This window comes from Grammomys surdaster, unplaced genomic scaffold, assembly GCF_004785775.1.
Source record: "Grammomys surdaster isolate TR1022 unplaced genomic scaffold, NIH_TR_1.0 147, whole genome shotgun sequence".
NCBI lineage: Eukaryota > Metazoa > Chordata > Mammalia > Rodentia > Muridae > Grammomys > Grammomys surdaster.
Genome location: NW_021604605.1, coordinates 2,346,865 through 2,363,256, shown reverse-complemented (window position 1 = coordinate 2,363,256; position 16,392 = coordinate 2,346,865). Strand labels below are relative to the sequence as shown.

General features: G+C 40.0%; 1 protein-coding gene across 1 annotated transcript; it reads right to left on the bottom strand.

The window, feature by feature from the left end:
- Positions 1-279: 279 nt before the first annotated feature.
- On the bottom strand, positions 280-13,899 carry Rap2c (RAP2C, member of RAS oncogene family). Its single transcript, XM_028764985.1, has 3 exons — positions 13,326-13,899; positions 10,716-11,028; positions 280-2,756 (listed from the first exon to the last, which is right to left on the bottom strand). Exons 1-2 carry the CDS (start codon positions 13,596-13,598, stop codon positions 10,750-10,752), a joined length of 552 nt encoding a protein of 183 aa, XP_028620818.1. The 5' UTR covers positions 13,599-13,899; the 3' UTR covers positions 280-2,756; positions 10,716-10,749.
- Between the last annotated feature and the right edge of the window lie 2,493 nt (positions 13,900-16,392).

Here is a 16,392-nt window from a genome sequence, read left to right as displayed (position 1 = left end):
GCATATGGACTAAGTTATATGCATTTTAAACTAATTAGTATTAATTTCTGAGTTACTCCAATTGATTAAGCATTTTAATTTATGGCATATTTTAGTATTCCCCATACAATGTTAAAATAGCAACTAAGGAAACCAATGAATGAATATTTAATTTCTGTTTAAATATGTACTATAATATACAATCATGTATTTAATGACTTCCTGCTAAAAAATTCAAGTTAGCAGATCTAGAATAAGATGCAATATGCCAATAATTAAATAATCAAAGAGACAAGCCTCCATAATACAGATATCTATTTTATTAAAAAAGTTACAAACAGGTGGACTGCAGGGTCATCTTACAAAATGACAAGAATGAAATCTATTGGAAAAATGTACTTTTACAAATCTTCATAGGTAATTGTTCAATGTTTGTACTTGCTATTGGAGCTTTGACTGTTCACTGATAAGCTTACAGTACAGTAGATCGTGAGAATAGGTTACAGGAATTATTTGCAGAGCCCTACTGCAGTGATTTGAACAACTCCTAAACAGATGCCATAGTAAAGACAAGACATATATTGCATTTAAAATTCATTTCTTATCCTAATAAGCAACATGCAATCTATTGAGGAAGCTAAAATAACTTTTGGTCCCTTTTCTTAAAATGTGCTGGAGAAACCATCTTTAAAATCACTTTCCCCTGATTCCTGTGATCCTAAGTGAATCCGAGTGAAATTTGCTGCTGAGGTCAATTACAATGAACACTGTGATAGAGAGAGAGGTGACGGAAGGCAAAGAAGGGAAGGAAAGAATATCCATAGGAAAGAAACACTGTATAAACAATCAATCTGCAGACAATTGAAGCCATCATGAATTATTTGATTCCTTTAGAACTTCACAGAGCTAGTAATGATGAGCCACAACCACTTACGCTACTCTGAATGAGCATTTGGGTTTAAAGTGCAAACTCAAGTTAAGTATTCACTTCCAGCAGTTTGTAAATGAGGAACAAATGTCTCACTCGCTGCTACCCTTATACTCTCACCATCAAACCACAAATTTAAGAACAAGAGCTTGCTTTGAGGGAATCTGATCAGGAATCAAATGCAACACGATTTTAAAAAAGGAAATCAAAGTTTAATCATTTTCTACTCATTAATTAATGGCCATGCTGACCAATAAGTCACATGAATGTCGATATCACTTTATTTGAACATCACACACAATACAAATTTCAACTTGCCACACCCGTCCACAAACCATCACTGCATATTAATAGAGCTTTGCTTGACAAAGTTATTGAACTATTATTATAGATCAAAAGCATAGTTTTGGTTTTGTTTTATTTAGAAGCATGTTCAAATGACTAAAGCTGGGCTCCTAAAATTGAGAACTTTGGTGCAGTAGGTGAGCTGCAGTTACTAACTTCTGCAAATTAAAAGCACACAAATAAAACCAAATAAAAACCCCAAAACAAAATACTGTCAAACTTACACAATTGAAAAATAATTGCTAGAAAAAGCACTCGTCATCATGATGTTAAAACTGAACCAAAAGATTACTCATTGTAAGTTTTTTTTTCTTTTTCTATACCTGCGTTATTGGTAAAATGTTCAAGTATTCAGACAAAATGTGCTGATTAGGTAAACAACATGGAAGGCAATGGCTATTAGAAAGCACATTTGCAAAAATAAAACACAGCCAGCCAGAGACTTGGCGCTATTTTCCCTCCTGTTACACAGATTTCTGTCTCTACTACGAACATGCTTCTTGAAAAATAACTAAAAAGCAGTTGTGATAGTGCAAGAAAACATTAACAAATATTGCTTTAAACTATTATTCAGAAAGACAAATATTAAGAACTAGAAATTGTACATGGTTTTATCTGAATTCAATTTTACATGTGCAGAAGTCTACCAGATGTCAATGACTAGCCTGATGGGCAAAGCTGAGCTATCTCTGTTTAGGTATACAATTAATTTACCATGGACACAATATCCCTTTTCAAAGGCATTGCTAAGTAGGTCATAACTAAGTTTAGAACTTCACAGAAAGAAAAATGTTACTGCCGCAATTCAATGCTGTAAATGAGATTAACACATGTGAAGGCCTGATGGAATCAAACACTTAACTCTTCAGTTTCAAGTAAATGCTGTACAGCCAATCCCCAGTATCACCTGTAACTCTCAGAACTCGTTAATTACAAAAACTGCACTTGAAGAAAAGGGATAGTCCATCTATACAGGTAAAATGTGATCTTTAGTTTCTTTTTACAACACTGCCACACGTAAACAAAGTCTCAAAGTATTAACCAACCATTTAAAGGAGAAAGATTTTACAAATAGGATGAAGCATTGGTACGAGGTAATATACAGAAGTAACCATTTGTTTAAGGCTCAATTTTTTCTCCATTATATCTTTCTTTTAAAAGGCATTGAGTAGGTAATACTGAGTTTGAGTAATAAATACAAGTTGAGAAACTGATTAACAAAATCAACTAACATATTAAAATTAACCCTTTCATATTAGCCATCAATAAGAACTTAAAAGCTATAAAAGGACGGATTGATAAAGAACAGACTTTAAAGGTATGGTAAACGTGCGAAGCATTACGGTTAAGGTCCGTGGATCTTGAGGGCCAAAGACCTTATGCACTTCATTAGATGTATGGCAACATGCTGTGATAGAGACAGGTTTACCAAGGCTCAGTTCTGCAACCCAGGTTGTAAAGTTCTCCAAAGCAGCATCTGTGCAAATTTCCTCTGAGTTTTTATCTGCAAGTAAGATCAAAAAGTTTCATGAAAACCAAGAAATAGTCAGTGAACATTAAGAAATACCCCTTACATCAACAAACCCAAAGGTATGTATGCATGTGTGTGTGTGTGTGTGCGTGTGTGTGTGTGTGTGGACACACACATATATGAATAGATAGATGGATAGATGATAGATGGATGGACTGATAGATAGATAGATAGATAGATAGATGAATGGATAGACAGATAACGGATGGATAAATGGATGGTTGCATACTGCATGTCACTAGTGTGTGATCTTGGGATCTCGGTGGAATTTCACTGTATTCTCTCCATCAGTTTAAGTAACAAAGTAACTTACTGCACAGGTTCAGAAAAGTCACTAAGAAAGAGAAGTGTAGTAAGGCTAGACCAGAGAGAATACACTGTGTCTCTGTTACTGTTTATGTTATAATACTATGACACTTCCCATTTACACATATATTAAAAACATTTATACTGATTAAAATGATCTTATGATACAGAAGTTAGAGCAAATGGTGCTTCACTTTAACTGGATCTGTCCCTGTTATAACTGGAAATGGTAGTCTTCAATGCACATTATGAGTTACCTTGTTAGTATACTACTTTTTCCAGAGTTTAGTTTTGTAGGAATCCGGAATCATTCAGAGTGTAGACACTGCACATGCCCTATGCTAATCTGCTCTTTTTTATGGGCACCCTCTGAATCACAAGAGTTTCTCCTATTATAGACTCCCCAGTTTCTATCCTTACAGCTGAAAGATTTCTGCCTTCCATCTAATAATGGGGAAGAAAAATCTATCATTCAGACAAACATCATATCCTTCAGCTGTGCTGAGTCACAAATTGAATTCTAGAGGAATCAAATTGTGTTTGTTGTTTGATGTAGAAGATAAAAAATGTATCATATAGCCAGAAACAAAAGAAAAGCAAGTGTGAAAGAGTGCCAAGGGAAGCCAGTGTTAGACCTCAATAAGCTCCAGCAACGTCTACAAAGACGTCATTTTAATTTCAGTTGACAGCTACACTTCTATTAGTGCTCAAAGAGTCTAAAAGAATGTGTTCTCATCAGCTGTAACATAACCATGATTACTTCAAGAGACTTTCCCATTCATCATTATTGAAATCCTGCCACCTAAACCTATTACAAAAATCTTCCTCTTTGAAAACTATCATAAAAACTTTGTCTACTTAAAACTAAGTCTTAAATGTGGAAAGCTAAGCCTTAGATTAGAACATGGGTTAAGCTTGAACAAGTCCAGCTTCCTTATCATTAAAATAGCAAGAAAACTGCTTCCTCACCAAGTTGCTATCTATTATATAAGACAGTGTGTGAAAGTACTTCATAAATGAGTATATAATGTCAGGAATTGCTTTCATTTCCTTACTTATTGATTTTTAGACCACTAGGATCATATCATCAATTCATTAATATCCACACTATGGACACTCCATACGTAGGGACTTTTCTTTTTTTTTTTTTTTTGGTTTTTGTTTTTTTTTTTTCGAGACAGGGTTTCTCTGTGTAGCCTTGGCTGTCCTGGAACTCACTCTGTAGACCAGGCTAGCCTCGAACTCAGAAATCCGCCTGCCTCTGCCTCCCAAGTGCTCGGATTAAAGGTGTGCTCCACCACCGCCCAGCCGTAGGGACTTTTCAAGCTTAGAATTTATATACCTTTTAGATCAAAACAGTACTTCATTATTTATATCTATAATAGTAGAATTTTCACTAATTCATATTAGACTTCCCCCAATTAAAACAGCATTCTATAAATTCTAATTAGCAATTTCCAAAGTAAATATCCAAGAGCCTGAATTTTTTAGATATGATTATAATAACATCCTATTTAATTTATAAAATGTGATGACTTAATACTGTAACATCAAAGTGGTAAAGCACTACAAACCAGCTTACTAATCACATTCTATATTAAATAAAAGTTACACATTTGTCACTTTGCATCCAAAACACCCTGAGTACCATTTGCTCTATCCACATGCCTGAAGATGGTACTCCAATAAATTCTGAGTCCGACTCAACAATATTAACATTGAGCATACCTTTAAACAAAGTAATAAGGGTCACTTTTTAAGACAGCAATAAATTATAATTCTCTGCAGTAATGAATCCTGAAGCAACTTCTTTCATTAAACGAAAAGGACAGTGTCTTGTATTAGTAATATTCAAGATGGAAAACATCTTGCTCTACAGTGACAGCAAAATGTTCAGTTTATTAACACCCTCATTCATTTCAAAGAAAAGCACTCCAGAATCTTTAAAGGCAGTCAGTCAGCTGAGCGCATTTTCCTGCTCAGGCTATCACACTGAGACATGTTCGCTGCAAATCTGGGACTTGCTGCTTTCCTGCCTGCCACAGGATAATACTTACACTGTCAGCCAGCCAACAAATCTTAATTCTGGCAGCTTCTACTCAAATTTGCACTAAAGTGTTTGGTTTTTATTATTTTTCTAATAAAATGATGAGAGTAAAATATAGAAACAAACAATAGTTTAAACTTTCTCTCGGTAAATGAAAAAGGATCTCTCTAGTAGAGTAAGCTGGTACACCAAAGTACCAAACACAGACCTGAAAGGACAAAGATCATTATTTATGCCAGCCTGCAGAAAATGGGAGATTCTTGAGTCAGTACAAAACACAAGGCAGCAGAGTGCCTGGGACATTAACAAGGAACTGTGAGGGGTTTAGCAGTTTGTGAATGTCTTTTTTAGCTTTAACAGCCTTTACAATTTTAAACACAATGGTATTTACTACCATAATTTTTATCTTTTTAGCAAATATAGATGTGCAACCACAGTTACATTTTTCTTTCTTTTTTTCTAGTTTCAGACATATGCAATTGTGGATATTTAAGTAAGGAGCATACCTAAAAGATGAAAATTTCCTTGTATCTTTACTTGACATTTTCATATTTGAGCTAAGTATCAGTGGTATTGATGATGCTTTGTTATGTGAAGAGGTAGGCTACTTTGTTGGTGGTGCTGTTACCTATCTTGCTTCATTTTTTTACCCTAATTTGTATGAAGCTTATTAAAACCACTGGATAGGAAGACTAAATCATTAAAAGTACTTATTCTCTCCTATTAAACACAGATAGCAAAAGTGAATCCATATCAGCAATGTCTTGAATGGAGGTAGAACCATGCTGGATGGGAAGCAGACGTGCTGAATGTATATGATGAACCCAGAGTCAAAGAGAAGGACTTAGATATTTCTCTTATGGCCTAGAGCTAAGATTGTCAAATGTTTAACATGATGGATTCAATTCTAACATCTCAAATACTGTCACCATGTCCAGTGACATGGTAATAGTGTGTGGCCAACGATGTGATTCTAATTGCTAACTATGAATCAGACCCAGTAAAATACTGTTCCTCACAACTGTAAGAAGTACATTCTAAAACCAATACTCCCAATACTGTGGCGAATCCAAGGCATTTGTGCATATGGTTTGGATTGGATATGTTTTCCAACAACTGACAGAACTTCAATTTTTCTTAGTTACATTATCTTCTGACTTGTACAGCTCCACTGAGAAGCAATCCCATGAGGAGAGTTGTTCCAGTAGTAAGGCTAGAACGCTTCCTCAGTGGCAGTTCTCCAACTCCATGATGCAATTTTTGTTAATTCTACTGATGGTTCATTCTAAGCCAGAGAGGTAATGGAGTAAAACTGATCCGATCACACACATTTCATTCTACAATAAAAGCCCAATCTTGAGGTTGGAGGAAGCAATTAAAGAGGGAAAAGATACACAGTCTTTCTATTGAGACACACCCACACCCAGTACATGTCTAATTAGTCCCCCATCTACTCTGAAGTGTCAAACTGACAACTTTGTGGGGTTCTAAGAAGGGCTGTTGAGAATCAAGGGTGGTAGGAAAGGCAAGCAGCTCTGTCCATCACTTGCACTCCAGGTCTGCTATAGACCCTCAGGGTTGTCTGCCCCAAAGCATGCTTCTCCCCTGTTCAGATCCTCCTCTCCTCTCTGGCAAAGATAAATAGGGGACTGTCTCTCCACTTAAAGTGCATGCTCCATAAGGCAAGAGGAAAGACAGATGCACTGAACTTCGTACAACAGACATCCCCCAGGCTTCTACTCACACAGAACTGTTTAACTTGAAGATGAACATGCCAGCACTTTACAGTATGAAATGTGATTTCATCTTGAAGATTTTCATTGCACATTTGCTGAACTATCATATTTAGTGGGAAAAAACAGGCAAAAAGATTAAGAAACAGTTCTCGCTCCACGTTTGTATTAAAAAAAAAAGCTTTGAATATTCTAATCCATCCTACTCCATCTAAGAAATAGTAAGTCCAGCTAGAATAAGATCCCATTCATAGATGGTTTAGCCTTCCAGGAGCCTTTGTTACCATCCCGGGCACTCTGCTGCCACGTGAAATGACGTACTAGTCTTGAATCAAGAATCTCTCCTTTTTCTTCAGGCTGACATATATAATGAACTGAGGCTGACATAAATAATGATCTTTGTTCTTTCATTTTGCTTCCTGGTGTTTGGTACTCTTATGCACCATTTACTCTACTTGGGAGAACCTGTTCCATCTATAACATGCTGAAGAAAATGTTAGAAAATTTTACAGACCTTCAGGCCATGGCAAAAGACACCCCATTTGCTCTTTTGTGAATTTTTTCCTTTGTAACTTTCATTAATAACAGACTGAGACATAGGACTGCCTGTAACATCATTTCAAAAAACTCCACTTGAGAAAAGGTTAGACCCAATTATCACATAAGAGGTAACTTTAAAATCTTCTTTCTCTTGGGGAAATGGATAGAACATTTAAGGGTTTTATTATGACTCGTCTTCTGTTTAGGAAAAAAAAAATCAACCTCCCCACCTTCCCTGCCCCTGCACCATACCCATGTTTTAAGGCCTGACTCAAATGCTACCACTGTTCCCAAGCTACTTAAACTCATTGGTTCTTAACCAGGGGCCATTCCACCCCTATGCCCGTGGGGCTATCTGGCAATTTCTAGAGATGATAATATATTTTGTCAAAAGTGGACGATCGGAACATAATATCAAATCTACCGGGATAGCAACCATGTGTGTTGCTCAACATGTGATGGTCCTAAACAGAGGACAGCCCTCAACAAAAGCCCAGCGTACTGGGAATTTCTGCTTTCTCCTTTCTCTCAATACCCATGCTGCTCTGATGTTCTTCTTTTATACTAGGTTATTAAGAAAACAGTCATCCTCTCAATAACATTATACCCAAACAGCACACTATCAAGTGAAATAACAGACACCAGATGGAGGAGCTCCTGACTTGGGACTATGACAAGGGGTAGGTAGAACACAGAGCAGATTTTTATGACAATACGGGTGCCCAGTCACAGTTCTACAAAGCATTTGCTAGAAGCCACTGTTGCTCACTAAGGAAATCAGGATGGTGGCTGGCTCTAAAGAATCTGCCATACTTCCTAATTCACAATAAAATGACTTCAAATGGGAGGGTAAAAGGGGAAGAAACAATCCTGAGAGCCCAGCCCTGAAGCAGGTATTGGGCAATCGACTGGTTACCCGAATTAAAGAGTGTTAGGAAATAAATATGAGGAATTATCAGGAGCCGTTCTCACAACACTAATAAATGTCCCCTCAGTCAAACACAGCCAATGATCAGCAGAGACCTCAGTCTTTCCATCTGAAGTACTATCATTTCTAACTTCACACAAAGTCCTTTTGTAACATGCCGGCCAAACCCTTCTCAAGTTGTCTTTACTAGGCGAGGTTTGATCGTCAGTTTAGATGTGGAACTGACAGCCTTCAGGGCTCCGTGACTCACAGAGACTCACAAGCCATCACATACTTGTTCAGGTGACAATGAGGAAGGACGAGCACAAACTCCACTAGCCTCAGGTTACAGCCCCACATACCTAGCACTTCTATCTGATTTGGGGTTAGAAAAGACCCTGTACATGGTGCACACTGTTCTAAAAAATCCTTCAGAAATCTGACTGATTAAGTGTTTTATTTCATATGCTACACCTTCAGTCTGGTGCTTAGCTTACAAGAACAACAACAAAATCAAGCAGAAAGCTACACATGCTACAGTCACCTAATAAAATGTGTAATTACTGGTATTAATAACATCTGAGTTAGTATGTTAATCAACAAGAAGGATGAACACAGTTGGCTTGGTATTTTTAATCCATCCCATGGACACATATATCCCTGTACTGGAAAAACCGAGATCATGAGAGTATACAAGGAAAAACAAACTCAAGATATCATTTATAATAAAAACTCTTTAAAGATAGCTGTAGAAATGATCCAGTTCCCAACAGTGGTAACAACTGACCGGCCATGTGTATGAGACTAATTTTGCTTTTGCCCCCTTTTCCTATATTAGTGACAGGAAGAAATATTTTATGGGATTTGGTTAATTTGTATAAGGATGATAAAACTTAAAGTACATATATTTATGTCATCTGCTCAATTACCAGTGTGAGGGAAGCAGAACTTAATGGTAAAGATGGTATCGCCATACAGAACTTGTTCAAACCTGAAGTTGGTTTATGATATGAAAGACAGATTATGGGATCAAAAATGTAGGACTCAGTTGTCACCTACATATCAAATAAGCCTGTTCCCACCTCACAAACTACATTGTATGGGTGACCCCATCAGCAACATATAAGTTAAACTACAATCTCAACATTTGAGTTTATAAAAAAAGATGTAGCTAGACATAATAAATGAGTTTTCATCAGTGTTCTGGGATGGTAAAGGATGATGAGCAAAAACATTTTGAATAAAACATTGTTGTCACCCTTCATTTTCAAAGATGACACTATCTGACAAGAGTCCTTGTCTTAAAGGTAAACTAAGGACCCTGAATCCTTTCACTAGGCAGCACAAACAAAGCCAGGCCCTTGGTTAGGAATCATGTCTATGATCTGAAATGCTTGTTGCCATTTGCAAAGCTGCTTCTGGACTGGAGGTCAGGCCTGGTTCAGAGGGCTCGGCTTCATCCTGAAACTGTCTGGCACTAGTCTGGCATTTACTGGTGTTTTCTTAATCTTCCATAGTATTGGTTGTTTATATTACCTAAGTGCTATTCTCTGAGACTATTATTGGATTACTATCCAGCTGAAAAAATCAAGATATGCATACATCATCTCATCTTAAATGCTCAATAGTGCAAAGTTTTACATAACCTTATTTTCTCCAGTGGTCATTTAAAAAACATACCATCATTTAATGGGAGGTGTGAAGGCTCATTATTGTTCTTAATCCCATTATTTATTAAACTGAGTGGAAATGATCTCTGTGCTCAGGATGGCGACATATCACAAATGATTTAAACAGTTTCACTTCATCAGGTATTCGGGAGGAAGTGAAGGTACTCTGTTATCACCATAGGTCACTTAAGTTCCACGAGTGCAAGGTACAGATGAACTTGATTAAATAATCATTCTGTTAAATCAAGTACTTGAGTGATTAGAAAATTGGTGGTTTCAATTATAGTGGCTCTCTTCCCCAGAATATAAAAATATTAAAAAGTACCAGAAAATCATTCATCATTTTGTGAAAGTATTTCTGATCGCTCTCCTGTTCATCTTGGATACTAAGAGTGCTAACTAGGGGAAAGATGTACTGTGGTTTGAATCAGTCCTCCAAATGTTATCAAGTAAGGCTGAGAAGAAAAACTAGAAAGTCACTCCTTTAAAAATCTAAGTCTCAGCAATGGCAATACACACACTTCCTTACCTTTGTTCTGCTTATCTGCATATTAAAAACTTTTCTGCATTGAATTGAGATGGTTTTATGCTAAGGAAAAATGTTATTTTAAAAACACAGAAATTTAAGGTGGTATCAAATGTTATTGTTTATAATCATCAACCAGCTGTTTATTTTATACTTGATCAAAACCAAAAGACCACTTCGTCCATATAATTCCACCAACTAACCTGCTCGGTATGGCCATGTTTGAGGTTTTCTTTTCTACTGGACAACACAAGTTGTACAACACTGATCTTGCTTCTCCGGCAGGGATGAATAGTTCATTTGCCTGACGATCTCAGCAAAAAGTTCATCCACCATTGATTTACTTTTTGCTGATGTTTCCATGAAAGGACAGCCCCATTCTTGAGCCAGAGCTCTGCCTTCAGAAGACATAACCTCTCTTTCTGGCTCCAGATCCACTTTGTTTCCTACTAGGATTAGTGGAACTTTCTCGTATCTCTTGACTCGCACAATCTGATCTCTCATTGGCTTGATATCCTAGTCAAGCAATCACAAAGGGAAAGAACAAAATTAGACTTTTGTATTATCACAGCTGACACCACATAAAATCAGAAAAATCACTCCTTGGTGATTATAGAAAACTCTCGTAGCACATCTCAAAATCAAGACAACAATAGCATTTTCCCGTGGTGACGTGAGGACTAGATGCTGTGCACTGGCACTAACTGCTTTTTGCATCAGGAATAGAAAACTTAAGTTGTACACTAACCTTAACGCTCCTCTAATCCCACTGCCTTCAGTCTACTTTGATCAAAGAATCATGTTCCCAAATAGGAATAATCCATTCGAGCATACAGATGTTTTGCCAGCTCCCTAAACCTACCTGCTTGTCATCATTCCTTGTAACATCTGCTATCCCAGCACAGGACTGTAGCATGTATGTAACTCCTAGTCATTTAACAAGAGGGCTTAAGGGAACATGTCTTAAAGACGGGGGGGGGCACTCAATGCTTAGAAACTCAGTTTTAAGATTCATAAACATAAACATTTCATTTTACATTGGTTACTAAGTGTTTAGCCTTGTAATAGCAAACAACTGTGGTAACAGTGAACTCTCGGCCCCAGAAGGCCAATGCATCTGGAGTCTGGGTGAGAAGTCATACATATCTGCTCCCATGGTTGCTTCCCTTCTGATTTGTTCACATATGGATTGCATGTAAGCAATGTAGTTGATTACTAAAGATCAGAGCACTAGCTACTTTTCAGTAACTTCAATTTCTAGAGAGAATGGTGTTGATACAGGAATATTATAAGCCAGAATTGCCTATTTTTTTGAGTTCTGTAACTTAAAAGAGTTGCCTTAAATATAAATGCGTATTTGACTAATTACAGTAAACAAAGCATTCACACACAGGTCAAATATACCAATTTAGTCTTTTCTGAATTGTTAAGCTGATTTCTGTTCCTTATGGAACAAAAAATTTAGCTAAGAATACCAACTTTGTCTCAAAGGAATCTGAGTCTCTGCTGAAATAATGCCACAGTTCCATACTCCATATTTATGTCTATAACAGAAGAGGATACAGTGGAAATCTTATGAAATATCTACTTTGAGAAGACCAGGAGAGTCTGCTGATAGAAAAACAAATCTTTCGAGGATCCTTTAAAAAGAAAATACCTGTCAAATAATACCCTTAGCACTTTCTAGGGGAAACGCTTTTATGCTACTTTTGTTTGGAATGTGATTCTACCTAAAATGTTCTTTAGAGTCATTTGCCCAGAACTTACACTCTTTACAAAGAAGTTCTTAAAGTTGTTGTATAATGTTACTAGAAAAATTCATACATAGCACTTTAACTTCAACTCCCAAAGAATGTGAAACTAGCACATTACTTTGGCTAAGGCACTTAAGATTTCTTAAGCAACATTAAGTGCATACCTTTAAATGCAGAAAAAAATATCCGTTTCCTAAATCAATGGAGGTCAATATTACGGGTCAATATAAGGTCATTTATTTTCAAGGAATAAATAGCAACAATTAGTGCATCTCTTAAAATAACGTTAACTTCAGTCTGTTTCCCGGTGAAGGATGGAGGGATTTTCTGAAGCAACTGGACCAGATCCAGATTGGCTACCCCACTGGGATAAGAAATCTGCACGTGCTTAGCATTCCCAGTCCCACCTATTTTCTCTAAGTATAGGCTACGATGGCAGAAAAGATAAGGATCGACGGGAGAAAAGGAGAGTCATTCTTGCTTTCTGTTGCTTATGAATCCTAGGTACTAGTCTTTTAGACTAGTAACTTCCCTTTCGGCTGCCTTCCCCCAAGAAAAATGCGAAGAAAGCAGAGCTCGCAAGTATTTTGCACCACTGAGATTTAGGATTCAAGCTGAGGAACTTGCGGGGGGGGGCGGGCCCCCGCACGAAGGAAAAGCAGGCACACAGGTTTTTAAGCTATGTCTAAGAGATAATGGACTTCAAACAATTTCTTCCATCGTCCTCCACACTTGAGATTATCTATGAAATATTTTGTTGAACACGTTAATCGATACTTGTTGAAGTGAATAAGCAACTTCAGGTTGTACAGTAGGACTAAAAATACTCAGGTAGACCTATTTCGTTTTCACTTTTCTTTTCCTTAAAAATAACTTTAAAATATTTGTCGATGTCTGTTACTTTAGCACTCTCTACAGAAACAATCCAGTGCTTTTCCATCCCATGCCAAACTTTCAAAACCCAAACGCACTCATTAAACGCCCAGCTCAAGCAAATCAGAAGTACAAGTAGGATTACCACACCCCCTTCAAAGAAATTACAAGACTTGGTCTGATTACCTGAAACGACTGTTGATTAACCAAACTATACACCAGGATGAATCCTTGGCCGTTTTTGATGTACAGATCTCTCATGGAGGCAAACTGCTCGGTTCCTGCGGTGTCCAGAATTTCCAGTACTGACGGGGAAGAGTCCACTTCGATCTCTTTGCGGTAGAAATCTTCAATGGTGGGGTCATATTTCTCAATGAAAGTCCCAGTGACAAACTGCACAGTGAGGGCAGATTTGCCAACCCCTCCGCTCCCTAACACCACTACCTTGTATTCCCTCATGAGTCTCACCTTCGCCAACTCCTACCCAAGGGGGGGAAAAATAACACCCCGCTAGCTGCGCTGCGGCAAGGCCAGGCGGAAGGTGGGCGGAAATGTGCGAACTGGGGAGGAGAGTGCGGAGAGGCGGAGGGCCCAACCGGGGACGAGGAGGAAGTTACAGGAGGGGGAGGGGAAAAGAGCCAAGTGTCGGGTGGGTGGGGATGGGATGCTGATGCCCTTCCTATAGGAACCCAAGGCGGCCCGGGGGGCGTGGGGAGGAGGGAGCGCCGGCGAGCGGCCGAGCGAGGGTGGGGAGCCGCCGCGCACCCGCACGCGGGAAGGGGCGGGGGCCTCGCGGCCGGGGGCTGCCCGCCACCCCTCCCCCGCCCAGCACACAAAGGGGCCCGGGGTCCCCGCTTCCTGCTGGCGCCGCCGCTGCGGCCGAGCCGGCCGAGGCCTCGGGGCCCCGCCGCGCTCACTGCCGCCGGGGCGGGGTCTCTGGGCCCCGGGTTCCCGCGGGGCTCTTCTGGCCTGTAACGAGGGGAGGGGGAGAAGGGGCGCGCGTTAGGAGTCGCCTGACCTCCACGCTGGCGCCCGAAGTCGCCACCTCTGCCGCCGCCTTCCCTGGAGCCGCTGCCGCCGCTTACCCTGCTGTCCACACGCTCCCAGCAGCCCGGGAGGCTCTGTCAAGCCAAGGCCATGGCCACCGGGCCGCCCTGGCCTTGCTGCTAGCGGACGGACGGGGAAGGGGCGGGGGCCGTCCGGCGGCGGCGGCGGCGGCCGCAGGGACTCCAGTTGAACCCACCTCTTTTTTTTTTCCTCACCCACCCCCCACCCCCCACCCCAGCATAAACCCGGAAGGGTTTCCCTGACACACTGGCTGAGGTGCCCCAATTCCCCGAGACTGGACGCGTTCACTTCCGGTGGGGAAAGTCCCACCTCTTCTTCGGGGCGAGCCGGGTGGCGCTAGGGCCGCGCCCTGCCGAGCGAGCCAGGCGGCCCGGCCGGGTTACAGGTCGGGGCAATGGCCTTGAGAAAGGGCGCTTCAGGGAAACCTACAGCTCCAGTGATTTCAAACTGAGAGCGGCTGGCCAGTTTGCTCGACCCCAGGCCCGCCCAAGTCTCTAGGCTCTAGGTGTCCAGCAGCTGCTTCTGAGGACCTGATTCCCTCCTTGGCCCGAGGCGGCCAGCCAATAAATAATCTAGCTGCTGAGAGAACACCAAACATCCCTAGGCTGGAAGTTACTAGGAAAATAAAACAGTTTAGGAAGTTGAGTCTCTTTGCTATTATTTCTTTCCACTTGATATTTTTCCGAAGCCATGTATGCAAACGACCCTTAGAGTTGGTTTGGGCTCTTGAATTTTGAAGGTGCTGTTTTAGTCATGTATGACACCGTACTTTATCAATCGGCACATCTGCCTCACCTCCCTCAGTAAATACGAAACTGTTTAAAAAAAAAATCACAAGGCTCAAAGGGATCAACATTTCAAGTAGACTTTATGGTGGTCTATTCAGTTTTGTTCCAACTATTTCCAAGTACTACACAGCAGAAATGATAACCAATATTGAAAGGTGATTGCAAATGGTTAGCCCTATGGAATAATTTCATTTAATCTTTTTATCATCTGTAAGGCATCACAAACTGCCCACCTGGCTGTCCCACAGTGAAGCTTTGTTTTAAAGGCCATTGTTCATAGCCTTGAAATTCAAAAGCAAATAACAACTCTAGTGTTAAACTAAGTTCTATTTTTAGAGAAAATTGTTAGTGCTAACTTTCTATTTGTAAGTTTCATGTCAGATCCATGGGACCACATGGCTGGGCAGTATTTTGGGCTTTTCGCCCCTTCTTTATTCGAGTACACTCAGAAACCTGAGAGAATCTCTGGCCAGCTTAATTAAAGTGACTCCACATTTCCTTATTTGCAAGCCCTAATGACCAAGCTGGATAAAGAGATGTATTACCCAATCCAAAGTGTTAAGTATTAGAAGCTAGGCGAATCACAGGAGTGAGAAATCCCATTGTCCCTGGTCAGTTCCCAATGTCACTTACAGTAGTCAAAGACAGTTTAGTTCAGTTTTCTCCTCGGTCTCAAGCTGGTGCAGTCTCTGCAGCGAAGTGTCTGTCTCCAGTTAACCTAGGTCCTGCCTGCTGCTGCCAAGGCACTGCCCTCTGCTGGAAGAGCTTTGGCCTGTGAGGTTTGAGTCTCCCCATAGGTCACTGCTCCTTCCACACGTGCTGTTGCCAGATTTGGAGTTCTGCTGCTCATCTCCTAGTCTGGCTGTCTCCAGACTGTCTGGTGGAATCCACAGCCCTTCGCCAGCCATGCTTATAACTGAGTGTGGAAATTCCTCTTCTGATCCAGCTAGTGGTGAGCAATCAAAGCGAGGCTGTGCTCTTTCACCGAACTTTCAAAGCATTGCTTTTTTGAGGCCATCTCACCTGTTGGCAACTTTATTATCTCTGCTTTGGCTTCATTGAGGAGAAAGTTCTTTGCTTTTACGTGCATTGAAACATCCTCTTCCAAACAGTAGACTGCTACTGAGCCACTAAGTACTACGGGATGGATGGATGTTAGATCCAGTCTGAAGATACTTTAAAATCTTGTCAGGAAGGGTATTGGCTAATTGATTCCACCACTCATTGGGAAGTTAGAATTGGAAACTACTTCAATTCCAATTTATTTCAAGTAGCTTTTAAGAGCTGGATATGCGTTAAAACAGAATGCTGTGTAATTTACAGGCCCAAGAGAACATTTCTCTATGTTGGTTTGAAAAGCTGGCCTATGGGAGGCTCAAAGAGAACAGTAGTGAACA

Coding starts and splice junctions, on each gene's coding strand:
- Rap2c (XM_028764985.1), bottom strand. CDS start 13,598: ATGAGGGAATACAAGGTAGTGGTGTTAGGGAGCGGAGGGGTTGGCAAA. Junction 11,029..13,325: donor TTAATCAACAGTCGTTTCAG/GTAATCAGACCA, acceptor TTGCTTGACTAG/GATATCAAGCCAATGAGAGA.